This window comes from Carcharodon carcharias, chromosome 2 (genome assembly GCF_017639515.1).
Source record: "Carcharodon carcharias isolate sCarCar2 chromosome 2, sCarCar2.pri, whole genome shotgun sequence".
Classification (NCBI taxonomy): domain Eukaryota; kingdom Metazoa; phylum Chordata; class Chondrichthyes; order Lamniformes; family Lamnidae; genus Carcharodon; species Carcharodon carcharias.
Genome location: NC_054468.1, coordinates 39,478,298 through 39,505,692, shown reverse-complemented (window position 1 = coordinate 39,505,692; position 27,395 = coordinate 39,478,298). Strand labels below are relative to the sequence as shown.

At 41.4% G+C, this 27,395-nt stretch overlaps 1 protein-coding gene across 1 annotated transcript in view; it reads right to left on the bottom strand.

Annotated features, from left to right (window-relative positions):
• Window positions 1–26,691, bottom strand: part of LOC121275292 — a 39,645-nt gene extending 12,954 nt beyond the window's left edge. Inside the window, exons 1-5 of the mRNA XM_041182739.1 lie at window positions 26,420–26,691; window positions 25,329–25,487; window positions 13,871–13,996; window positions 11,074–11,214; window positions 8,444–8,571 (exon numbers count right to left, since the gene is read on the bottom strand). Of these exons, the coding sequence (XP_041038673.1) occupies window positions 8,444–8,571; window positions 11,074–11,214; window positions 13,871–13,996; window positions 25,329–25,487; window positions 26,420–26,630 (765 nt within the window). The 5' untranslated portion in view covers window positions 26,631–26,691. The remainder of the gene's footprint in view (window positions 1–8,443; window positions 8,572–11,073; window positions 11,215–13,870; window positions 13,997–25,328; window positions 25,488–26,419) is intronic.
• Between the last annotated feature and the right edge of the window lie 704 nt (window positions 26,692–27,395).

Genomic DNA, 27,395 nt, shown 5'->3' with positions numbered 1-27,395 from the left:
CTATGGGTGCCCCAAAGCCTCTGGCTGACTTTGTGAGCAGAAGGGGTAGCTGGAGTGAGATCGAGCTGCCCCGCATCCCTCTCGTGTACACACAGTTGGAGGCCAACTATGGCGTCAGTGATGGAGTTGAGCCCATACAGCATTGCAGGAGTGACGTCCTGGACCAAGGTCTCCATGGATGCTGCCATCCTGCCAGTGTTAGCCTCGGTACATTGCAATGCTGGAGCTATCACCTCAGCCTGAAGATGGGCACACTCCTGCATCATGCCTTGCAATCCGAGGAGCACAACAGATATCCCTTCCTGATGTTCCCAAGCCCGCCTTTGCAGCTCCAGCAACTACGACATGACCGAGTCCAGAGGCTCGTCATCTGACTCGGACTCAGGAACATTCTGGCCTCCAGCGGTCCTCCGAGTGCCGGGGACCTGGGAAGTCCCTGCCTCCGCCTGCTGTGGATCAGAAAGTGTGATGTACTCACCAGACTGTGATCCCGAGGCTACTCTCGAGCTAGGTCCCACCAAGATGTTTGTCTCTGCACTGGTGGAGGGTGTGGGTGAGGCTGTGACGGAATTTCAGGGAAGGTGCCTTCAGATTCCTCTTCAGAGGTTTCTTCGGGGCTTAATTGGATGTCCTGGGTAATGGACTCTGTTGGCTGTTTGGCAGATGTGCCTGCGAAAGCAAGGGGAGATAATTAGTGCATGGCAGTGGCCTGTGAAAGAGGACACATCACTCACAGCATGGTTGTCTGATGGTTGTTGCACTGCTGGATCCTCACTTGGTAGAGCAGCACCAACCTCACTGTCAGCACAGGACTGGTCCAGATCCTCGCTGGCCAGCTGGATGGCTCTGTTTTCAAATTCTGTCAGAGCTTTGACTCTGGCATCCCTCCACCTGTCTGCGACCTTTCCCTCCTGCTGTGAGCCAGCTTGTCCTGCATGGGTAGAGATGGAGAGAGTGCATCAGGACGCCTGCCGGGCCAGATGATAAGTATGCCTGGCCTGTGTAAGAGGTGAGTGGTCTCAAGGACAGGATGAGGACAATGACAGTGAGTGTGAAAGAGTGAATGGTGATGTCCCTTGCACTGGCAGTGAGTGAGGGCCCTGTGGATGTGTGATGGGTTTGTGAGTGTGAGAGTCGGGAGTGATGAAAAGAGTGACTTACCCTGGCAGAATGGAGGAGATTGTTCATCCTTTTGCAGCACTGGGTGGCTGTCCTCCTCTGCAGGCTGTTTGCACTGACCACCGCTGCTACCACCTCCCATGCTGGGCGGTGACTTTGTTACCCATCCTGCAGCCAGAGTGGGGGTTAGAGCACATCCCAGCGGGGCAACCAGCAATCGCTCGAGGGACCCGTCATTGAAGCGGGGGGACTGCAGTTTTTTTCCTTTGCTGGCCATGTCTCCCAGGCAGTGGTGGTGAACTGGTGGCAATGAGCACTGTGCTGGTGGCTGCCTTTTAAAGATGGCAGCTGGGTGAATGAGAGCCTGCTTGCCAGGGAGATGGTGTGTTTTGCGGAGGTGAATAAATAATGAGGCGGGCTCAGGATGATATGGCATGAAAACCCGCCATTTTTGTCAGGGGGTAGGACTCCATTTTACCTACCTGTGACCGCACTTGGTGCAATTCTGGGAAAATTTCACCCAGGGTCTCAGTTTAACATCTCAACCAAGAGACCAAACCTTTGACAGCACAGGACTCAAGTATCAGCTTTTGATTTTTGTGTTCAATTGCTGGAGTGAGTCTTGAACCTTTTGAGTTAGGCCAGAGTGGTATGAACTGAATCACATTTGACATTTAATATTCACCTGGTGCTCTCCTGAATACATGGAAAATGAATTGTTCTTGTTTGAATTGTACTTTGGGATCATTTCCTCTTCAGTTCTCTGTCCAAAGGGGTGTCCAACCCACAACATCACGACCTCCAGCAAGGGCAAGGAGGTAGGTCCCAAATCTACCCCAACCCCAGGGATTGAACCCCCCCCATGCTGTTAGTGCCAGTTGGTGCACACCAACCTTGGCCAACTGACCCCCTCCCCCACCCCCAAATGGGACTGAGCTGCAATGGAAACACGCACTTAACATGCATGTTGTAGTCCAGACCTATGGATAGTGATGGTAGAGAACCTAATTTTCTTTCCATCATGGCTCACCAGGAATCTCTCCTACTCTTACTGCCTACATTAGTGTATGTTGGAAGGATTTACAAGTTGATACTTAACGGGCTGAATTTTCCCCCCATCTTTGGTGGGGGGGGGGGGGGCGGGAGTTGATGGGTGGGCGGGTACAGGCACACTTCCAATCGACACCCCTGATCGGAGTTGTGCCCAGGGTGATGTCAGCACAAAAGTGCTATGCGCTCCCTGTGTGGGCGGGGCACATTCCCAAAATCGAGAATGCGCTCTTTTGTGCATGCGCACAAAAGAGCGCACTCATCTCTCTGAGGCTAAGTGCTGCCTCAGGGAGATCGGCTGTACATGTAAAAAAAATACAAAAATAGAAAAATAAAATTTCCCTTACATGTCCCCTCAAGTGACAATGTCACATGAGTTGAGACATGTCCATAATTTTTACAAAATCATTATTAAAATATTTTAAAGCCTACATGAAACCTCATCCCGCCTGTGGATGAGGTTTCATATTTTTTCTAATCCCGCCGGGGCTCCTGGCCTGCCCGCCAACCTTAACGTTGGACGGGCAGGTCCTTCAATTACTTAATTGACCCTGTCAATGGCCTCAATTGACCATTGACAGGTCGGCGGGCACGCAGCTGATTTGGCTGTGCTCCTGCCTTCCTGAAAATTGAAAATCGGGTGTGTCATTTTAAACATTGGCGAGCAGGCCCCACCCCCGCTTGCCGACTTGTAAAATTCTGCCCAACCAGTTTGGCCACATTATGAACACACTTTCCATGGCCATCAAGTCCTGGAGTGGGTCTTGAACCCAGAGCTTCTGTCTCCGAGGCAAGGTCACTGCCACTGTGCCACAGGACCTCCTTGGGATTATTTACATCAAAATAAGACAGGTTTAGTACTTAATCCTTTAATACCACTCTAATTATGTGCTAAAGCATGTAATGGGACCTTTCTGATTTGGGGCAAAAGCGTTGCCAACTGATAACCTTAAAAATATCTGCTTTTTATCAGAAACAACGGGGTGGGGGTGGGGGGGGGGGGCGGAGTTTGGTGGTGGTGGTTGGAAGAGCCCAAATTGTCATTACCTTTTAAATGAACAAGATCAATGCACATTGAAACTGCTGAACAAAAGTGTCTGAATGCTTTAGGTTCCCTGAGAACTATCTTATCTGTTTTGAATGAAATTGTGCAAACAATTAAAATGATTCAATCCCAATGTATTTGTGCAAACAATATTTAGAATGTATAATACCATCTTGAAGTTAGGTTTTTAGTTGATGTGTTTCTCTTTCCTTCCAGTTCTTTTCCCTCTGTTCCTGAGGGCCACAATTTGTTGAATTACTTGCTAAATTGCACCAGTAGCACTATTTTTAATGTGTGATCCCAGAAAATAAATGTATGCAAGTTATTTGGCAACACAGCTAAGTACTGTCCTGTCCTTGCCAGATGCCCGCATATCTGCTTTCTAATGAGGAGTTGGAATCCTGTTTCATGTTTCTTTTCAATGTCCCAGCAACACAAGCCCATAGTAGTATCCTGAGGTTGCTCGGGGGAGATCATTAGCTCAGAACATGACCAGGGTTCAATCAGACATGTTGCCCACTGACCCATCAGAAGCTTCTAATTGTAGTTTTATTTTAAAAAGGAAATTTCAGAGTGTTTCCCTTTGGGGGGGGTGGGGGGAAAGCTACTGAAAACACTCTTAATTTTATGGAATTGTTTAAATGTTGAGTAGCAATGACATCAATGAGCGGAACATTTTAGAGGAGCTATGGACCCTGACAGTACGAGGCACAAAGGAGATGGTTGCTGGAAGGTGATTAATGAACCTTATATCTCACTCTTAATTCAGCTGTCCAACACTTTCAAGGTCACTAAGTCCTCAAAGTTGCTCATCTTGGTGTAAGCAAAAATATTCACAAAACAAAATGATTTTTCAAGTTAATGACAACTTTTTGTTTACTTTTTGGGAAAAGTTACTGATGGTGAGACTCAGACTTCAGAGATGAGCTTGCCTTTAACTTCCCATTTTAGAGGGTTCAGTATTTTTGAGAGTTTGGGTACAAAAGCTGCATAGTGATGTATTGATGTTATTTTATCACCAATACGAAAGCAAAATACTGTGGATGCTGGAAATCTGAAATAATAACAATAGATGCTGGAAATGCTTAGCAGGTGTGGCAGCATCTGTGGAAAGAGAAACAGAGTTCACATTTCCGATCTATGACCTTTCATGAGAACATCAGATGCTGCCAGATCTACTAATAATTGCCAGTATTTTCTGTTTATATTCCCCATTTTACCACTGGCTTGGTTATCTTCAATAAATTTTCAAACATAAACAACAAAATAATCTATGCAGTAGGAAGAGTATCTGCAGCCACTTCCTTTAAGACCCTAGGTTGCAGGCCATCAGGTCCTGGGGACTTGTCAGCCTGTAGTCCCATTAGCTTTTCTTACAATTTTTCTTTGGTGAATGTGTTTTTTTCCTAAGTTCCTCCCTCCCTTTTGCCTCTTGATTTCTACTTCTTAGGGTGTTTTTTGTATTTTTTTACTGTGAAGATAGATACAAAATACTTGTCCAAAGCCTCTGCCATTTCCTTGATTCCCATTATTAATTCCTTAGTCTCACTTTCTAGGGGAACAACACTCACTTTAGCTACTGTTTTTACTTCTATATAGTCCTAGAAGCTTTTATAGTCTGTTTTTATACTGATTGCTAGTTTTCTCTCATACTCAAATTCCTCCCTCTTTATTTTTTTAGTCATCCTTCGCTGGTTTCTAAAATTTTCTCAATCTTCTGGGCTACCACTTATCTTTGCAGAATTATATGTCTTTTCTTTTGATTTGATACCATCCTTAACTTCCTTAGTTAGCCACGGATGGAGTATCCTTCTCAGAGTCTTTCTTTCTCAATGGAATGGCTTTGTTGTGAGTTATGAAATATCTCCTTAAATGTCTGCCACTGCTTCTCTAATGTCTAAACTATTAATCTATTTTCCCATTCCACTTTAACCAACTCTGCCTTCATACCCTTATAATTGCCTTTATTTAAGTTTAAGACTCAAGTTTCCGACTCTCATTTCTCACCCTCAGACTGAATGTGTTTATATTAGCAGCAATTTCAATGAGCTGAGTCAGTCACTGCTGGCTAAGGAACCAATTCTAGCTGGCACACTGAATGCATGTTCCACTGTATGGAATTAAGAAAGTGTTATCTGGAGTATAGCGCTCCAAAATGACAACATCGTGTTCAGCCTGCTCTCTATACTTCCAGCGGTCATTCAGCATGCACACTAACACCCTCATCAATATGACGTCCAATGCATTATGCCCCAATTGTGGATGCACATTCTGCAGATATCATTTTGGATATTGAACAGCACTCAGCATTACTGATATGATAGCATCCAAGTCTCTTAGGTCTCTTTCAACTTCATCCTTAGCAATTTTAATACGAAGGTGGTGCATGTGTGGCCCATTTTTCCTTCTGACTCCACTTTACTTTTGTAAGCATTAAATTTCAAACTGCCATTGTTTTGCTCATTAAATATTTTGTTCAACTCATTTCTAATTTCTCATTTTCCTCCTTTCACCACTGCCATTCTAGTTTGGTATCATCTGAAAACTGTATCAATTATTTGGATTTCTGAGTTCAAGGTACTAATGTAAATTAGAGATGGCAGCGATCCCGATATCAATTCCTACAGCACCTTACATTTTTCCTCCCCAAACACCACAGAATCACTTGTTCTTTATCCATAAAAAAGAATTAGCCTAAATACAAATAGCTTTGAATTTAACTAATAGCTTCTCATGCAGGGCTTTGTCAAATGTCTTCTGGATGTCTAAGTACTACACATTGTAGCTTTTATTAAAGTGCATACAGAAGTCAAGAGGGTTGCTGAAGTAGGATCTTCCCCTTCTAGATCCATGCTGACTGTTGTTTACTAAGCTTTTACAGGTATCAGTCTTGGGTCAGTGGTAGCACTTTCATCTCTTGAGTCAGAAGTTTCTGGGTTCAGATCTCACTCCAGGTGTAGAATTGAGAGAGTGCTACACTGTTGGAGATGTTATCTTTTGAATGAAACATTAAATGGAGGCCATTGTTGTCCTTTCAGATGGATGTAAAAATCCCATAGCACTATCTAAAAATCAGGGAGCTTTCCCTGATGTCCTGCCCAATATTTATTCCTCTAGCAACATGACTGAAAGCAGATTACATGGCCGCTAGTTCATTACTGTGTGTGTGATGTTGCTGTGTGGAAATTGGCTGCCGTGATCTCTAAGTTACAACTGTAACTATACTTGGTAAGTACTTATTTGGCAGTTTTGGGACTTCCTGAGATTGTGAATGATGCTTTATAAATGCAACTTCTTTCTTTTTATTATATATCTAAGTTTACATCTCAATTCCATTATTTAAATGGGCTACAAATAAGACTAATGGATCTGGAGTTGCCTGTTTCAGACAAGCTCTTTTCTAATGTAGGTACAAAATTGACCTACTTCCCATCTATAGGTACCTTCCCACTGTCTAGTAACACCTGCCATGCCTCATAAATCTACTCTCTATTCTCATTTAGCACTTTGGGGTAATTCCTTTAGTTTTTATTTCTTCCCCTGCTCCAATAAAATGCCTTGTAATGTTTTTCACATTAAAGTCACTGCATAAATGCATGTTGTTGTTGACAGGCTGATTTTATTTTTCATAAAAACCTTTTATTCCAAGTCATATATTCTAATTTTTTCACAGGCCTTTTTCAAAAAGTTTGTTTTAAGCAAGGGATGTGTTACTGTTCTTGGAAACAATGCAGTCTCTTACTTGTAACAGTGGTGCCTGTTATCTGTAAACCACTACTGATATAAACCATGTGTTCCAGAAGGAGGTCACAGGCACACCATAAATGAATGTGATTCTTAAAGAGGCAAGTAAGATTATGTCAAAGCATTCATCCATAATCTTGCTACCATGTAAGGTTCCGTGCTCTTGTGACAATGTGAGACATATTCTAATTGTGGTGTGTGGGAAAACTATTCAATATAATAACATACTTAGACTTAACTAGCCACTTCAGAATTCTGTGGTATGTTCAGTAATACCTCAGCCCTGAACAAATAGATCTTGATTCAAGAAGTGCAAGTCCAGGGATAAACCCCATAAAAAATGATGTGGAATAATTTATCATAACAATGATTCACAGGATTAAGATTCCATTGCGAGTATCATCTCTACAATCAAAGTTGGACACTTAATATAGCAAGTAGTCATTTAGCTCTATTGAGAGATAATTATGTGCATTTCAATCAGTGCATACCCACATTATGACATGACAAACTAATTTTCTAACTAAAGTGCTTCTGGCATCTTTTTTTAAAAAATGGGAGACACCTTAAATGGAGGTTAGCAGTGACAGTGTTCATTTTTCTAAATGGAGGTAATCAGTAACATGCAGATTATTTTTTGACAAAGCTATGATTTATCTGAAACTTGTATTGTGGTGACTGCTTCTGTTACAGTGCAAATGACTGCAGTTTTTTAAAATCCGTTTATATGGTTAAAGATATGGTTGTCACTGGCAAGACCAGCATTCATTGCCCATCTATCCTCTTGAATCAATAACTATACTTTCAAAAGTTAATTTTCAGAATATCTATTGCAGTGACTAATTTATGTCCAGATTTGAAATGTACTGGCTCTACTGCAACAAGGAAAGTAAAGGTTCAGGATTATTACACATGTCAGCAATTTTTAACATGGGGAGCTTTTGGTATGTTATAAAATAGTATTTACAGCATTGATGCATTACAAATAAAAGTTTGTCTCCCACAGAATACTTTTGGCTAGCTTCATTTTATCCTTACAGTTGTTGATAGTTTTCTGTGTATTATATCTGTATCTTTTTGTCCATTAACAATAGTGCATTTCTTGAATATTTAATCATTAAAGTTCATCTATATGCTTTATGAATATACTTATCTCAATATTTACATATAGTTTTTTTAAATCTCTTTCTAACAAAATTTAAACAATAAGAAAAAATAGGATAGGAAAACATAAAATATGAAAGTGTCCTTCATAACAAAGCAGATATCTTTAACTGTCTTCGTTAATTGTGGAGTATGCTGCATTTAAAATGTTTGTAGTAATGCTAGAATTATTTCAACTTCAAATTTAAAAATTTGCGGGGACTTAAACTGATGCTAACATAAATAGGGGAATGTGAGAGAGAGATAGAAAGACCGATTAGAAATAAGCAAATTCATTATTCATCAAATTACTAGGCATTTAGGCTGTTTTCTATCCAGTACCTTGTTTTGTTCTTCAATATCGTAGATTTTAGGAAACATAGCATTATCACAGTCATCCTTCTCAATTCCCCTCAACTGAAGGTAAAATTGCCATTTTGTTTCAAAAGAAAACCAGTTCTCACGATAATCTGTAAATATGAGCAAATATAAGGATTGTGTAAAGGAAATAACTCACACAAAACATAGCCAATATATTTAAAATCTGCACATGAATTATTTACAGAAATCGATATTCTAATTAAAGCTTATTAAAATTAAAACCTGAAGACACAGGAAATGCCAATGCTTCTATCAATATTATCCTTCCATGGTCTCTCTCTCTACTGAAATCTTTAGCTCTACATCCTACAATAGTCTCCACTTGCCCTCCTCTCTGCTCCAGCCTGCAACCACCATTCTCTGCATTATGGATTTTTCTCCCCAAAACCAATTGCCACATTATCTTTATTTCTTCTTCAAAAGTCTCCTAAAATTATTTCTTGGTCATTTCCTTTAACATCATCTAATTCCTGCTCAATGTCCATTGTTGCTCCTGTAAAGGTAATTCTGATTGTTTATCAGAAAAAAGATGCTACAAGATATGAGTCATATCTAATGAATTTGATTACATTATGCTGTGATTGCACTTTATTTTCAACCTTCAGCATAGAAGAGGGGGCTGGTTGCTCTGCTGACTTGATCATTTCGCTGACCCGAATTCAAATCTTGTTCAATAAATACAAAAGTCGTGGCTGAATGAATCTGGAATGTGTCAATGCAGTTCTTGGGGAGGTGAGCCAGCACCACCAAACCAACTTAATATGGCATTATATTGCTAGTGTTTTTTCGGAAAGACAAAGAGGACAGCAGAAAGGAGTCAAAGTGCTACACTGCTGCTCTAAGGCTGTGGAGAGGACAGATTTTTGGGGTAAGGTATGAGTTTTCTTTACCTTGTATCTTATTTATGATGTCTGAGTTAGGATGATCTGATGCTTGTTGCAGTAAGCATATATACTTCGGTTGCCTATCTGTCATAACTCTTATGGGGAACCTTTCATGTCATGTTAGCATCCAAATTTTCTTCTTAAGTTTTGTTCATTAGGGAGCTCAATTAGCAATGTCACATGCTATAATTATATTATAATTACCTGGAAGAGATGGCTTCTGAGGCAGCTGATTCCCCAATACATTATGTATTGGGATTTCTGATTAGCACCAGCCTTGGTTCATTGGTTGCATTATTATCTCTGGGTCAAAAAAATCACGGATTCATGAAACTTCTGAAACTGGAGCATACAATCTAGGGTGATATTGCCATGTAATAATGAAGGAGTGCTACATTTCAGATGAGATGTTAAGCCTGCCAGTTCAGTTACATGTAAAAAATACAACCATGATGTCCTCACAGCCCAATCTGCATATTTAAAGAAGAACCCTGCCAGTTTTAGGAAGGTCGGCCTCTTGTCTGGAAAAAGTTAAAATTGGAAGAAGCTGCAGGATCAATATGAGACATCAGTGAGTGAACTCTACTGGTGATCTAAACCACTTGGCTACCTGATTTCGGCTGAGCAGCAAGGGTTAAAACTGCCCCTATTATGTCACACTTGTCCCATTTATTTTGAGAAAAAACAGAAAATAGTTTTTAATGATAAACACTTGGTTGGTTTCTGTGTGTGTCTATCTTACGCTCGATGAGCAGCTCTTCTGACTAATCATGTTTAATAGTAGGTTTGATCAGCAATTCCCCAGTCGGGGCAGGGCAATGAATCAAGTGCCCTATTTTCTGTGAACCAGGAAACAAGAGAACAAAGACTCAAGCTGACGAGTCAGTTGGTGAGATCTGCTAAAAGAAAGGACAGTGAAGAGCAGGCAGTTTTCATTTAGGAAGGAAGTCAACTTTGGCTCAGATGGCTGGCCACATTCAAGTTGAAAAGTGGTCTTAGAAAATTGGAATTTTCTTAGACCCCAGAAAGGAACAGCAAGAAGCATTTTTATTATTTTGCTTATTCCCCTGGATAGAACTGAAGTTAGCTGGATTATAGATAAGATTTGGTCAAAATAGTTGCTCAGCACATTTACTGTAAAATACAGTGAAGGTAACTATTGCAGATTTCATCTTACTAAGGTGTTATCAGTCTGCCTACTGATAAACTGAAGAAGCACGCATCAGGAAGACATGACATCCAATTCGCAAAGGGGTCCTATTGTTATGCCCTCACCTTGCATCCCCCCATTGGATGGTATGTTTCAATGTTGGGCAGCATGGGAACAACCTTGATCACAAGATGTAGAGATCGTTTATTGACACAGTCTGCTGAATCTCAAGATAATATCCATGGCAGACCCAATATTGTAATTCTAATTAAATTATTTTTTGGAACTATTATTATAAGATAAATGTATGTTAAATGCAAAATCCTTTCTTTATACTCTGCAATGAAAGTACGTGAAAAATATTGCAAGGTGTGAAAACAGAAATCTTTGTGATCCGAACATTTTCTAACACATATGTAGCAAAATGTTTTCACAAGTTACATTTACTTCTATAGAAATGTTGTATTATACCTATCAGGATCTAAAAATAAACGTCTGAATAATAGGAAAAAAATAAGTCTTATTTAAGAAATAGATTGGCAAGCTGGAAACCCTACCTGAAAAGTGCTTCATCTTCCTTTCACAGTACTGTTCTGCAATTGGCATCACTTCCATCATTCTACGTCCCCACTGAACAATGGGCTTCCCTTGAATAGCATATGATGTAAAAAGTGCTGTACAGAAAGTACCTAGAAACCCTACAGATGAACATGTTTAGTGTTAATGTTTCAGATAGTAAATTAGAACCAGTCTGGTGTTTTGAATAAAGTATAATCTTTTTCCAATGCATATTTTTGAGAATATAAAATGTTTATCTGTAAGATGACATGTGCAGTTCATTATACAGTTTGGTTCCATAATAGCAAAAATAACACAACTAAATTCAAACAGTAGGCCTGCCATTTTGGATCCAGCTTGATTGCAAAATCCTGGTGCATAAAAGATACCAGCGTAAAGTCAATGTATGGAATTATACAGCATGATGGTGTACAATATATTGAAACAAACAATACAGTGCAAACCTAAATATAATGAAGGTACAAATCTCAAACATAGACAGAATGACAGAGGAAGATATATCCTTCTTTTTCAGGTTTTCACTTTCATACCAGTCCCAAATGCTGCACTTGAATCATCCACTTGCAAATGCACAAAAGTGGAGCAGAAGACACACCCTATAATCTTTGCACCCTCCTTAAGTCCTCTTACTAAATGACCCTTGATGCCACAGCTGAGTTTGAGAACTCATTGTGCAGAGAATTGGGAAGATAAATTTGCATCTTTCTCTTAAGCCATGTTGCTGCATCACATTCAAGTGATACAATGGATGGGGTGGAATTTTATGGTCACGATGGTGGGTTCATACTCCGGCTGGACAGCCGGTGGCAACTGCACTGCGGCCATTCCCAATTGCACAGCCTACTGACTGCCATTAGGTTCATGCAGGGGCATTTTCCGCATAAATTTCTCCTGCAGGCTAGACAGCTTCTGGCTAATCAAAAGCCTGCAGATCTCCAGTGCCAGAAGTGCTACAGGGAGTGGTTGCCAATCCCAGTACTGCAGTAGGCCTCAGGCTGAGGGTTGTCATTGGAACACCATAATACAGGTAAAGGGGGTGGGATTGCCAAGGTCTGTCAGAGAGGGGGGTTGCTGTAAAGGGCAGCAGGGGGCTCCTGCCAATCCTTCTCTTGCCCTGTGCAGACCCCTCATGGGCACAGGATGCCCAAGGAGAGACTTGCCCCGAAACAGGCTGCAGGCTTATCTGCCAGTGTTAATCTGGCGGTTTGCCCACATTGCGTGGCCTCTGCCTGATGTTAGTTGAATACCAATGGTGGTGGCGAGGCCTTTAGGTAACCATTTAAGGGTCCCAATTGGCCTCCATGCAGCAAGGCCGTTCTTGACCCTGTGCACCCCAAGCTTAATTGAGGGACATGGGGATCAGGAAAGTGATGGGCTCTCTACCCTGCACCTTCCCACCCCATAATGCAGCACCCCCCCCCCACCCCAAAAACCCTGTATCCCAGTCCACTCCTGGGGTGGTGGGGGGGACCTTATAATTTTGTCCAACATGCAGTATTATTATAGGAGGAGACAAAGTGGGGAGTGTTATGTGTACTGGGTACAGTTCTGGCTGCTAAATTATAAAAAGGCACTGGAGAGGGTGCAAATAAAGGATATACAAGGGTGATAGCAGGAATGTGAGGTTGTACCTATCAGGATAGGTTAAACAGTTGGATCTCTTTCCTCTTGACATAATGAAGGTTCTTAAAATTATGAAAGGTTTTGATAAGAGTAAAGACAGATAGGATGGTTCCATATGTGTGGAAGAGCAAAATTAGAGACCATCAATATAACATAATCACCACGAAACCAAACAGGGAATCAGAAGAAACTTCTTTACCCAGACAATGATGAGAATGTGGAACTTGCTACCGCAGGGATTAGTTGACATCAACGGAATGGGCTGAATTTTCGTCTGGGTGCGGAGGTGACTTTCGTTGCGTGAATGGCCACAGTTTGCTTTTATTGGAGGAAACCTGATTTTCCTCTTCCCAAGGAATGTAAAATATTTTTCATTGATATTGCATGGAATCTTGAGGACTGTACATAGTACAAGCGCGTGAATGGTTATGGACGATATATGGGGGCATTAAGGGGGCATGGATGATCTATGGGGGCATGGGGTGGCACAGGCTGGCATAGGATTTTTGGGGAGGGTGAGCTAGGTGAGAGGTGAAGTTTGGGGGGGGGCGGGGAAACGACTCTGGTGGTGCAGGTGCTAGATAAGCATATAAAGGAGGAGGAAACAGGGGTTATTCTGTTAGAGTTAGATGAAGAAGAATGACGGGTGGCTCATGTGGAGCATAAATACTATAAATGGTTGGGTGGAATGGCCAGTTTCTGTGTAATTCTATGTACTATTAAATGAGATTTTAGACAAGATGCAATAAAGCAGAATCTGATACAGTAATATGTTGATTAAAGAATGTTACATAATTTTCTACTTTATTTTTCCTAATTGTTTTACTTATGAATAGATAGCGTAAATTTGCTGTTTACTTCAATGAAGTGCTATTATTTACACCGTCTACATTTTACAACATTACACAGCTGATGTAGGCCAAGCTGTAATAACTGCTCTGTAAAATGCAGTTTTTGGTTGCTTTTTGAGTATAGCATTAGAACTAACATCCCGGTACTTAACTAACCCAGCATCTTTAAATGCTATCGGCAAAAAAAAAATGAACAAATTTATTTAATGGTTTAGTTATCATATTGGAACAGTTCTCTTGATAGTCATCAGACATACGCATTTATTGCTGAAAGGGTATTACTTAATCCTTTACATGTTACCTGCTGGATTACTGTGCGTCATTCGACCACATTCAATGCTGACTTGCAGGAGGTCATTCAGTTGCTCAGCCTTTGAATAGCACATACCGACACACATTGTTCTTGCAGCTGCTCCAAATTTAGGTTCTGTGAATTGCATGTGACAGCCGATTGATAGCGGTGCTTCAAATTCCACATCACTTGTACATACCAATGTTACTAAACAAGCACTAATTATTAGTACATTTAAAAAGCCAACTTTTAACTGCATTGATTTAATCATGGCGAATAATAGAACTTGTATCTCATTCCTTAAATATCTAAGTAGGGGAAACATTCAATGTGCTGACTGAGTTGCTAAAGCTCTTGATAATGATCTGATGGTGACTTCAACCTCATTATTAATAAATATTATGTACATTAAAAATATGCCACTCAAGTTTTATAGAAATGAAAATCAATAATACGCGTTCAAACATAAAAGTGTAAACTGTACCCTTAGCTTTGAAATGGAATTTCTACTCGTATTATCACAAAATTGCTGAATACAGGCTATTTACAGTGAATCGTTCAAGATTCACCAAAACATCAAGCATTTACTAATGTAATATGTACACTTACAATACCAGCTTATTTTGGATACCATTTAAAAGGACAATTAATTCGATTATTTAAACTTTCAACAGAAGTTTGAGTTACGTACAATCTCACATTTACTGCTTTTGCTTGAAAACAAAATACTAAAATTGAGTAGTTTTCTGTCCTGGTCATCTTTGTTTTTCCCAGAATGACATATTATACTCTGTTGATAATAGAAAAGTAAAGTATATGTACAGTCCCTACATTCCAAATTGTAACATGAAGATCTTGTCAGAGATTGGGATTCTCTGAAATTGTTACACTGAACACCACCACCTCAAACATTGTCTACCCCACCACATCCCCCTCACACACACATGCACGCACATGCAAAACCATACACAACGTTTGAGTTAAGAGAACTCTCCTGCTCTGTTCAAACTTTCTTGCATTCAATCTTGGATCTGTGGCCTCATTCTTTACCTCAAAGCTACTGGAACAATTTGTTCCTATCTCACCTATCTTATTTTTCATAATTTCTATCACATTACATTGCTCTCTAATCTACAGTGTTATAACAAAAAAGACCCAATTTTTAAAGTTCTTTTTCATACAAGATAGCATCTAGATAATCTGTGTTGTACCCATTCCAAAGCCTCAATATCCTTCCTACATGCTAACTGTGTTCTTAAGATTTTACGTAGGCTCATCATGACCTCTTGGCATTTATATTCTGTATCTTTTGTGATAAAACTACAATGTTGTTAGTTTTTTTCTCATAGCCGATCAACCTGAGCTGTTGCCTTTAACGTTTTGTGTACACAAATCCCCAAATCCCTCTTCCCTATGACACCGAGCCCTTTTTTCATTCAAAGTATAATTAATGCTTTTTTAAAACTAAAATGCATCACATTACACTTACCATACTTGAGTTCTGTCTGTCACTTTTCAGCTTATTCCATTATCTTATCAATATCCCCGACATTGCTTCCTCTGATGTTCTAAAGAATTAACTAGAGATCACATTTTGGTACCATCTGCAAATTTCAATGCCACATCCTTTTGGTCTATAACCAAATCATTGATATACATGGTGAATTGAAGTGCTCCAGAACTGAAATCCTGAGGGATATCACTATCCACTTTCAACCTAAAATCTTCTATTCTCCATTTCTCCCTTCTAAAACTTACTCTCATTTGCTATTCTCCCTGTAACTCCATATCCCTTAAACTTCACTAGCAATTTCCCATATGGTAACTTATCAAAGACCTTCCTAATGTCCATTCACTATTTTCCCTATGTATCACATTCGTTCCCTCAAAGAATTCACTGTGTTTGAATCATCTCTTTTGAAATATGAACTGACTTCGAACTTTTTTTTGTTATTTAGATAGGTGGTCATTTCATCAAGGCTTTGCCATCCTCAGATGTTAAGCAAACTAGCCTGTAATTACCCAAATTAACACCATTTCCTTTTTAAAAAATGGGTACTCCATTAGTTCCTTTTCAGTCCTCGGGCACTCAATTTAATTTCCAGTGCCTTTGCAATTTCCTCCCTCAACTGCTTCAAGATCCTGGCAGGTGCTTGCTTATGCTTTAGAGTCATAGAATTATACAGCACAGAAACAGGCCCTTCAGCTCATTGTGTCCATGCTGGCCATCTAGCACCTATCTATTCTAATCCCATTTTCCAGCACTTGGCCCATTACCTGTATGCATAAATGTTGTGAGGGTTCCTGCCTCTACCACCCCCTCAGGCAGTGTGTTCCAGATTCCAACCACCCTCCGGGTGAAAAAATGTTTCCTTAAATCCCCTCTAAACCTCCTGCCCTTTACCTTTAATCTATGCCCCTTGGTTATTGACATCTCTGCTAAGGGGAAAAATTTCTTCCTATCTACCCCATCTATGCCCCTCATAATTTTGTATACCTCTATCAGGCCTCCCCTCAGCCTTCTCTGCGCTAAGGAAAACAACCCTAGCCTATCCAGTCTCTCTTCATAGCTGAAATGCTGCAGCCCAGGCAATATCCTGGTGAATCTCCTCTGCACCCTCTCCAGTGCAGCCACATCCTTCCTATAGCGTGGCGACTAGAACTGCACACAGTATTCCAGCTGTGGCCTAACTAGCATTTTATATAGCTTCAACATAGCCTCACTATTCTTATATTCTACACCTCGGCTGATAAAGGTAAGTATGCCATATGCCTTCTTATCCAAGCCAAGCTTTGTTGCTTGGTTATCCCTTAATTTAACTAACATTTAAGATTTTCATTTTATCTGCCACAGTATTTCTCATCTCTCTAGTTGGATATGGTGGTGCAGATGACTACCAACTTTCCCCACATAACAGTCGCTGCAGCTAGCAAATGATTTATTTTATGGTATTTTGAAGTAATAGTAGGGATGTTGTAAAGGGCCATAAGCTTAAGTGCAATTGTTCTATGACTGGGCCAGCTTTCCACTGTCGTCAGAGTAGATAGGGAGAAACTGTTCCCAATGGGGGAAGGATCAAGAACAAGATGACACAAACTTAAGGTAATTGGCAAAAGAAGCAGTGGCGACATGAGGAAAATATTTTCCTGCAGCAACTGGTTTGGATCTGGAATGCACTGCCTCGAGTGTGGTGGAAGCAGGTTCAATTGAGGCATTCAAAAGGGAATGGATCATTACCTGAAAAGGAAAAAAATGCAGGGCTAAGGGGAAAAGGCAGGAGAGTGGCACTAGGTGAATTACTCCTTCAGAGAGCCAGCACAGACATGATGGGCTGAATAGCTTCCTGCTGTGCTGTGATTTGGCATAATCACACCTAACAGTATCATACCACCCTCTCCAAAGCTAAACTTCTTACAATTCAAGGAACATTATGGAGGGGACCAATGATCTCAGATTCCTCAATTTCATTCCTGCAAACTCTTTTAGCTGCTTTTCCAACCTCAACTTTTAAAATATTGCAAAGAAATTATGGATATTTTGGTCTCCAAAGGGAGGACCATCCACACAGGTGCTTCAGCCACTACCTCCTTCTGACCTCACGTCCATCTCCAATCTTCTCACAGCCTCTCACTCACTCATCCTGATTCTTTATAATTCTGTAGTTTCTTCCTTAACGCTCCCAATTCTTCCTCCAAATTCAACTTTTTCTGTGAGGACCATCTCTTGCTCTCTTAAGCCTCTCCTATCCAATTTGTGATCATTTAGTTATGTTTCATTATTCTATGCTCGTTAATATTGTAACGAGGTCCCTCTGATCAGGCACCATCCCCCAACTATTCAAAACTGCCATCATCTTATACTCTTTAAAAGGCATACCTAAGCCATTTTGTTATCACCAACTACCATCCAAACTCCAATTTCCATTTCCACTCCAAAGTCCTTAAGGGTGTTGTCACCTCCTGGCTTTGGACGGAATTTTCTGAGCCCACTGGCGGCAGGTGTGATAGGTGGCATGCGCAGAAAATATGTTGTGACCTGTGGATGTGTGATGGATTTGAGAGTATTTGAGTTTAGAGTGATGAAAAGAATGGTGGAACAGAGATCGTTCATTCTTTTGTGGCACTGGGTGGCTGTCTTCCTCTACAGAGCATGTGTGCTGACCACTGCTGCTACCACCTCCCAAACCAGGTTGGTGAATTTGCTGCCCATCCTGCAGCCAGAGTGAGGGTAGAGCACATCATGGCGGGCCTCCACATCATCCAGCAGTTGCTTGAGGGGCCAGTCATTGAAGCGGGGGGGGGAAAGCTGCAGTCTTTTTTCCTTTGCTTGCCATGTCTCCCAGGCAGCGGTGATGAATTGGTGGTGATGAGTGCTTTGCTGGTGGGTGCCTTTTAAAGATGGCGGCCGGCATGATGCAATAGCGGGGTGATGGCGAGCGGGTGAATGAGAGCCCGCCGCCATGGAAACTTCCTGTTTCCCAGGAATGAATAAATAATGAGGTGGTCTCGGGAAGATACGGTGTGAAAAACCACCATTTTTGTTGGTGGGCAGGACTCCATTTTACCCATTTGCTACAGCACTTAGTGTAATTCTGAGAAAATTCAGCCCTTTGTTTCATTTCATCCGCAACTCCCTGTTTGAAATCCTTAACTCTCTTTCTCCAGTACTGTTAGCACCAAGGTTGCCCTGATCAAAGTCATGTGATATCTTCTGCAATTCAGGATACCTTCAATGACCATGGTATATTAGTTGATCGTTAATGAAGAGAGGTTGGATAGTCTTCGGTTGTTTTCATTGGAGAAGAGAAGGGGCGACCTGACCGAGGTGTACAAGATTATGAGGGGCATGGACGGGAGTAGCTGTTCCCCTTAGTTGAAGGGTCAGTCACAAGGGGGCATAAGTTCAAGGTGAGGGGCAGGAGGTTTAGGAGGGATGTGAGGAAAAACCTTTTTACCCAGAGGGTGGTGATGGTCTGGAATGCGCTGCCTGGGAGGGTGGTGGAGGCGGGTTGCGTCAAATCCTTTAAAAAGTACCTGGATGAGCACTTGGCATGTCATAATATTCAAGGCTATGGGCCAAGTGCTGGTAAATGGGATTAGGTAGGTAGGTCAGGTGTTTCTCACGTGTCAGCGCAGACTCGATGGGATGAAGGGCTTCTTCTGCACTCTGTGATTCTTTGATTCTGTGATTTTCCTCCATATACTTAAATCTACTTGTAAACAACCAGGAAGATTTGCCTCTATTTATAAGGGTATTGAAGACTCATGAATTGTTTTATTTTCATTTATGCAGAGTTCACCTTGTATCATAAAGGCATCTCCAATTCAGATTAAATAATGATCAACTTGTGATTTGGTGTTACTAAGGTGTAAATTATTACTTGATTAATTTGCAGACATTGCACAGCGGTCGGTCTCTAACCCTTCACTGTGAATATCATCATACATACATTGACTAAAAGGAGCAGACTGGCTATTCATGTCTACCCTGGCTGCAGCTAGTGACAAAATAACTCAAAACAATCATACACAAACTTAACATATAAAATATACAAAGAAAACATATTCAATAAAATAGTTCCAAAACTGTAATCTCACTTCAGGTTCAATTGAGGACAATAGTGTCAATTAAATCAATTGAAAGACGAACATATGAAATAGGAGCAGAAGTAGGCCATTCAGCCCCTCGAGCCTGCTCTGCCATTCAATAAGATCATGGCTGTTCAGTTTGTCTTTTGAGTTCTACATTCCCAATTACCCCCGATAATCTTTGAATCCCTTGACTAACAAGAATCTATCTACCTCGGCCTTAAAAATATTCAGTGACCCAGCTTCCACTGCCTTCTGAGGCAGAGAGTTCCAAAGTCATACAAACCTTTGAGAGAAAACAAATTCTCCTCATCTCTGTCCTATAAGGGCCACCCCCAATTTTAAAACAGTGCCCCCTAGTTCTGAATTCACTCAACAGGAAACATCCTTTCCACATCCTCCTTGTCAAAACCATTCAGGATCTTATATATTTCAATCAAGTCACCCCTCACTTTCTAAACTCCAGTGGAAACAAGCCCAGCCTGTCCAACATATTCTCATAAGACAGTGCTCATTCCAGGTTTCAATCTAGTAAACCTCCTCTGAACCACCTCCAACGCATTTACATCCTTCCTTAAATAAGGAGGCCAAAACTGTACACAGCATTTGAAATGTGATCTCACCAATGCCTGTATAACTGAAACATAACATCCTTACTTTTATGTTCAAGTCCTCTCATAATAAAGGATAGCATTCCATTAGCCTTTTTAATTACATGCTGTACCTGTATACTTATGTTTTGTGACTCATGCACAAGAATGCTTAGATCCTTCTGCACCTCAGAATCCTGCAGTTATTCTCAGTTTAAGTAATACTCTGCTTTTTTATTCTAAAACAAAAACAGAATTACCTGGAAAAACTCAGCAGGTCTGGCAGCATCGGCGGAGAAGAAAACAGTTGACGTTTCGAGTCCTCATGACCCTTCAACAGAACTAGGTGAATCCAAGGAAAGGGGTGAAATATAAGCTGGTTTAAGGTGTGTGTGTGTGTGTGTGTGTGTGTGTGTGTGTGTGTGGAGGGGGGTGGGGGGGGCGGTGTTGGGTAGGGGGAGAGAAGTGGAGGGGGGTGGTGTGGTTGTAGGGACAAGCAAGCAGTGATAGAAGCAGATCATCAAAAGATGTCACAGACAAAAGAACAAAAGAACACATAGGTGTTGAAGTTCGTGATATTATCTAAACGAATGTGCTAATTAAGAATGGGTGGTAGGGCACTCAAGGTATAGCTCCAGTGGGGGTGGAGGGAGCGTAAAAGATTTAAAAATATTTAAAAATAATGGAAATAGGTGGGAAAAGAAAAATCGATATAATTTATTGGAAAAAACAAAAGGAAGGGGGAAGAAACAGAAAGGGGGTGGGGATGGAGGAGGGAGTTCAAGATCTAAAGTTGTTGAATTCAATATTTAGTCCGGAATGCTGTAAAGTGCCTAGTCGGAAGATGAGGTGCTGTTCCTCCAGTTTGTGTTGGGCTTCACTGGAACAATGCAGCAAGCCAAGGACAGACATGTGGGCAAGAGACCAGGGTGGAGTGTTAAAATGGCAAGCGACAGGGAGGTTTGGGTCATTCTTGCGGACAGACCGCAGGTGTTCTGCAAAGCAGTCGCCCAGTTTACGTTTGGTCTCTCCAATGTAAAGGAGACTGCATTGGGAGCAATGAATACAGTAGACTAAGTTGGGGGAAATGCAAGTGAAATGCTGCTTCACTTGAAAGGAGTGTTTGGGCCCTTGGACGGTGAGGAGAGAGGAAGTGAAGGGGCAGGTGTTACATCTTTTGCGTGGGCATGGGGAGGTGCCATAGGTAGGGGTTGAGGAGTAGGGGGTAATGGAGGAGTGGACCATGGTGTCCTGGAGGGAACAATCCCTACGGAATGCCGACAAGGGGGGTGAAGGGAAGATGTGTTTGGTGGTGGCATCATGCTGGAGTTGGCGGAAATGGCGGAGGATGATCCTTTGAATGCGGAGGCTGGTGGGGTGATAAGTGAGGACAAGGGGGACCCTATCATGTTTCTGGGAGGGAGGAGAAGGCATGAGGGCGGATGCACGGGAGATGGGCCGGACACGGCTGAGGGCCCTGTCAACGACCGTGGGTGAAAAACCTCGGTTAAGGAAGAAGGAGGACATGTCAGAGGAACTGTTTTTGAAGGTAGCATCATCGGAACAGATGCGACGGAGGCGAAGGAACTGAGGGAATGGGATAGAGTCCTTACAGGAAGCGGGGTGTGAGGAGCTGTAGTCGAGGTAGCTGTGGGAGTCGGTAGGCTTGTAATGGATATTGATGGACAGTCTATCACCAGAGATTGAGACAGAGAGGTCAAGGAAGGGAAGGGAAGTGTCAGAGATGGACCACGTGAAAATGATGGAGGGGTGGAGATTGGAAGCAAAATTAATAAATTTTTCCAAGTCCCGATGAGAGCATGAAGCAGCACCGCAGTAATCATCGATGTACCAGACAGAGAGTTGTGGAAGGGGGCCGGAGTAGGACTGGAACAAGGAATGTTCCACAAACCCCATAAAGAGACAGGCATAGCTGGGGCCCATGCGGGTACCCATAGCCACACCTTTTATTTGGAGGAAGTGAGAGGAGTTGAAGGAGAAATTGTTCAGTGTGAGAACAAGTTCAGCCAGAAGGAGGAGAGTAGTGGTGGATGGGGATTGTTCGGGACTCTGTTCGAGGAAGAAGCTAAGGGCCCTCAGACCATCCTGGTGGGGGATGGAGGTGTAGAGGGATTGGACGTCCATGGTGAAGAGGAAGCGGTTGGGGCCAGGGAACTGGAAACTGTTGATGTGACATAAGGTGTCAGAGGAATCACAGATGTAGGTGGGAAGGGAGAGAGGGGAGAGTCAAGATAACGGGAAATGAGTTCCGTGGGGCAGGAGCAAGCTGACACGATCTGTCTACCGGGACAGTTCTGTTTGTGGATTTTGGGTAGGAGGTAGAAGTGGGCTGTCCGAGGTTGGGCGACTATCAGGTTGGAAGCTGTGGGAGGAAGATCCCCAGAGGAGGTGAGGTCAGTGACAGTTCTGGAAACAATGGCTTGGTGTTCAGTGGTGGGGTCATGGTCCAGGGCGAGGTAGGAGGAAGTGTTCGTGAGTTAACGCTCAGCCTCCGCGAGGTAGAGGTCAGTGCACCAGACAACAACAGCACCACCCTTGTCAGCGGGTTTGATGACAATGTCAGAGTTGGACCTGAGAGAACAGAGTGCAGTAAGTTGAGAGAGAGAGAGAGAGAGAGAGAGAGAGAGAGAGAGAGAGAGAGAGAGATTAGAATGGGTAAGAGGATCAGAGAAATTGAGACAACTAATGTCACGCTGACAGTTCTCAATGAAAAGATCAAGATAAGGTAAGAATCCAGAGGGAGGAGTCCAGGTGGAGGGAGAATATTGGAGGTGGTTAAAAGGATCCGTTGAACGTGGAGAGGATTCCTGCCCAAAGAAGTGAGCCCGGAGACGAAGACGGCATTCCTGCCAAAGTGAACAACTTCACATTTTCCCACATTATACTCCACCTGCCAGATTTTTGCTCACCTACTCAACCTATCTATATCCATATGCAAACTCATGTCTTCTTCACAACATACTTTCCTAACTATTTTTATGTCTTCTACAAATTTACCTTCACTCTCCTCATCTAAGTCATTGCTGTAAATTGTAAAAGGTTAAGGCCCCAGCACAGACCCCTACTTAACTCCAGTCATTGCATCCTGCCAATCAAAGACCATTTTTGCATACTGTGTTTTCTGCCAGCCAGCCAATTTTCTATCCAGGCTAATTTGTGACCCCCCACACTCTTAGCTTTTATTTTCCGCAATAACCTTTGATGTGGCACCTTATCAAATGCCTTCTGGAAATCCAAGTACAGTACATCTACAGGCTCCCCTTTATCCATATTAATCCTTCAAAGGACTCTAATAACTTGGTTAAGCATAATTTCCCTTTTGCAAAACCACGCTGACTCTTACTGCTTACCTTGAATTTTTCAATGTGCCCAGCTATAACCTCTTTAATGATCAACTCTAACATATTTCCCATAACAGATATCAAGCTAACTGGCCTACAGCTTTCTGTTTTCTGTCTCCCTTCCTTCTTGAATAGAGGGGTTATATTTGCTACTTTCCAGTCTAGTGGAACCTTTCCAGAATCTACGAAATTTTGCTAAATTAACACCAACACATCTACTACCTTATTAGCCACCTCTTTTAAGACCCTAGGATGAAGTCTATCTGGACCTAGAGACTTGTCAGCCCACAGCTCCATCAGTTTGCTCAGTACCTCTTCCCAAGTGATTGTAATTTCACCAAGTTCCTCTCTCCCCTCCACTCCTGATTTGCAGCTATTACTAGAATGTTTTTGTCTCTTCTATAGTGAAGACAGAAGCAAATTATTTGTTCATTTTGTCTGCCATTTCCTTATTATCTACTATTAACTCCCCATTCTCACCCTCTAGAGGACCAACACTCACTTTAACTACTATCTTCCTGTTTAAATACCTGCAGAAACTCTTGCTATCCATTTTTACATTTGTAGCTAGCTTTCTCTCATAATCTAATTTCTTTTTCCTGATTCCTTTTCTCTGCCATTCTTTATATTCTGACAAATCAAATGATCTGCGACTCATCTTTGTGCAGTTATATGCTTTTTCCTTAAGTTTGGTGCTTTCCCTAACCTTAGTTAACCATGGATAGTGGGTCCTCCCTTTAGAATTTTTCCTTATGGTAGGAATATACTTATTCTGAGTATTCTGAAATATCCCCTTAAAATGCCAGCCACTATTTTATTGATCGATTCCCTAGCCTAGTATCCCAGTTAACTTCAGCTAGTTCAGCTTTCATGCCAACATAGTTGCCCTTAGTTAAGTTTAAAATATTAGTCTTAGACCCACTCTTTTCCCTTTCATACCAGATGTAAAATCCAAACATATTATGGTCACTGCTACCTAGGGATGTCTTTACTCTGAGGTCATTAATTAATCCTGTCACATTACACAATACCAAGTCTAATATAACCTGCTCTTAGATAGTTTCTTAGAGCAGCATGTTCTGGAACCAATCTTGAAAGCATCTTATGAACTCCTCATCCAGGCTATTACTGCCAATCTGATTTTTCCAGTTTATATGTAGATTAAAGTCATCCATGATTATTGCTGTCCCTTTATCACAAGCACCCAATACTTCTTTATGTATACTTTGTCCTATATTATGGTTACTGTTAGGGGGCCTGTAGACCGCTCCCACTTGTGACTTCTTTTCCCTACTATTCCTCTTCTCCACCCAAACCAATCCTTCATTCTCGTCTCCTGAACCAAGGTCACCTCTAACTATTGCACAAATGCCATCCTTGATTAACAGTGCTACCCCTCCACCTTTACCTAGCTTCCTATTCTTCTTGAATGTCATATATCCCTCAATATTCAAGAGCCAATCCTTGTCATCCTGCAGTCATGTCTCTGTAATGGCCATCAGATCGTATTTATTTACTTTAATGTGCCCTATCAATTTGTTTATTTTGTTGTGGATGCTACACACATTCAAATACAGAGCCTTTAGTTTTGCCTTTTTGTTATCTTTGTGACATCTAGTCTTGATCCTTGGTACATTCTTAGATTTTTTTCTCTCTGTCCCTTCCTGCCAGTTCCCATATTACTATTTTCCTCTCTTACCTTGTCTCTACTCTTTGATATACTACATTTGGCCCCCTGTTTCCACTATTTAGTTTAAAATCTGAACAATAGTGGTTTGTACTAAATCTTGGTTATTAATTATTCTTTATTTTCATTCCACAGTAACTCTAATTTACCTATATTTCTCCCAGTCATGACATTAATATTTCACAGCCTTGATGTGCAATTAATAGACACTGCTTAAAATTACATGAAATGCCTCTCACCTCCTCTTTTTAAGGAGGTGTATCCTTTAGAAGTATAGTCTTTTGTCTGCACTTGGACTCCGTCTAATACTGATTTTGGTTGACGTTTCTGGTATCTATGCAATGTAATGAGATATCTCTTTGCCGCCTGGCTGCAAAGTTCTTGTAAGGAATCCCATCCTGAAAGAATAGCACAGATTGATTACTATTAGCATGCTAACGATAAGGTCATATTTGATAAAAACTTAAACGCATGAAAGAGCTAACTTAAATGCGCAATCCATTCAATAATAGAAAGAATGTAACAACAACAAAAAAATCATTTCAAGATGCTGGAAATACGTATCAGGTTAAAGTTCTGTTGAAGGATCCACATCCGAAAGATCACTGTTTTCTCCTGGCTAACAGAGCTACCGTATATTTCCCACATGTTATATGAGGGATGTAACTCCACCGTTAAAGTTTTTATGTCGAAAATATACGCTATGCCGCACAATCAAAAATGATGTGATATTTGGAAAGGGAACTGATGAAAATGACGTCTTCATTTTACTAGTGACGATAATTTTAGTCTGTTGTCTGAACTACTGCACGATTAATAAGACGGGGCTTAAGTAAGTCTTTGGAGGCACTTGGCAGTTTACCTTTCAAGTGCAAATATGAATGAAATATAGCATCCTGCTTGGGATTTTTGTTTCGTTTTAGAATGCTACTTTTGAGAAATGAGTTTAAGGAGCCCACGAGCTTGTTATCGTACCTGGAAAGGGCGGTGTCGTGTTAATTGTTTCAATTTAGCTACGTTAACAGCGCTCAGATTGCATGTTGTCGTTTTAAAATCGCTCTTTAGCGGTCCGAAGTATCAGACAGTGATGTCAGAACCACACTTTTAACATTTGTATCTTCACTGATAAAATCACGTGAAGGCTATCTGTGCAGGGGATTGGTGTGAATGAGCTGTGTTTATGGGTGAGCAGAGATATCAAGCAGTTGATGGACAGCAATGCTTCAATATCACATCTAACAGGGACGAAAGAGAAGAGAGAAAAAGGGATACAAGGCAAAAAAACAAAAGAGCAAAAGGAAAGGAAAGCGAACACCAAAGGAAAACTCACCAGCAGCTAATGCTTCAGCAGTTGCCATGTGCATGAGAGTATCAAATGGAACCTGCCACTGAAGTGATTTCGAAATCATCGTGTCAATCTCTCCTGATAAATCAGTCTCCGTCAATTTTAGCCCGGGTTTGTTGCACTCGTGGGAAATGTTGTGATAGCCCATGACATTCCCAAGCGCTCCGAGCACCATGGCAGCTTCGTACCTCTCCATTGGATCAGCTCTCAAAACCCTGAACTGACAGTCAGACTTCCCTCGACTGTTTCGCGAATCCACGCCGAGGTCTAAATGTACAGTCTGGGCTTCTGGAGTCCCGCCCCACTCCCTGCCGATTGGACCTTTAAAACCACGTGCATCCTACCTGAAACGCGCGAACTACAAGTTTCGTTCACAGCGACTTGAGAAGTCCCGGTCAGTTCACTCACACTGCAGTTTTGTTGACTACAGTATTTTAAAATAGAGTCAAATAGAGTTTCAATTTTATTCAAATCGCGATCCGACATCTAAAACTGAAGGATTTAACTAGGGTTGAAACTACTTATTCTGGTCAATTCAAAATACTATGTTTGTGTGTAAGAGACAAATTGATCAGTTCAGCGTTAATTTTAGTCTGGATGCAGGAGAGTATATTTTTATTTAGCCTGATGATTTTGCTTGCTCCTCAGTTGAGCTCTGGAATTCTCAAACCGATTCCCAGAAGACGAAAATTCATATTAATCTACAGGCACATGTTGCAAAGAGATTGTATAAGTAAGTTACAAATATTTACAAAGTTTAAGAATCTTTTCTTAAAACAAATATTTCAAATTATTAACAAGATGCAATAAATTTGGAATAAGTAAACGTGCGAAGTATTCTAAAGCTTTTGTACGGAATTGGTTGATCGAAATCAGATTAAAGGCGCGTGATGTGATCTATACAATCCTCTTCATTAAATTATGTCATCGAGCGTTTTAACTAATCTTTCTAAATCCAACT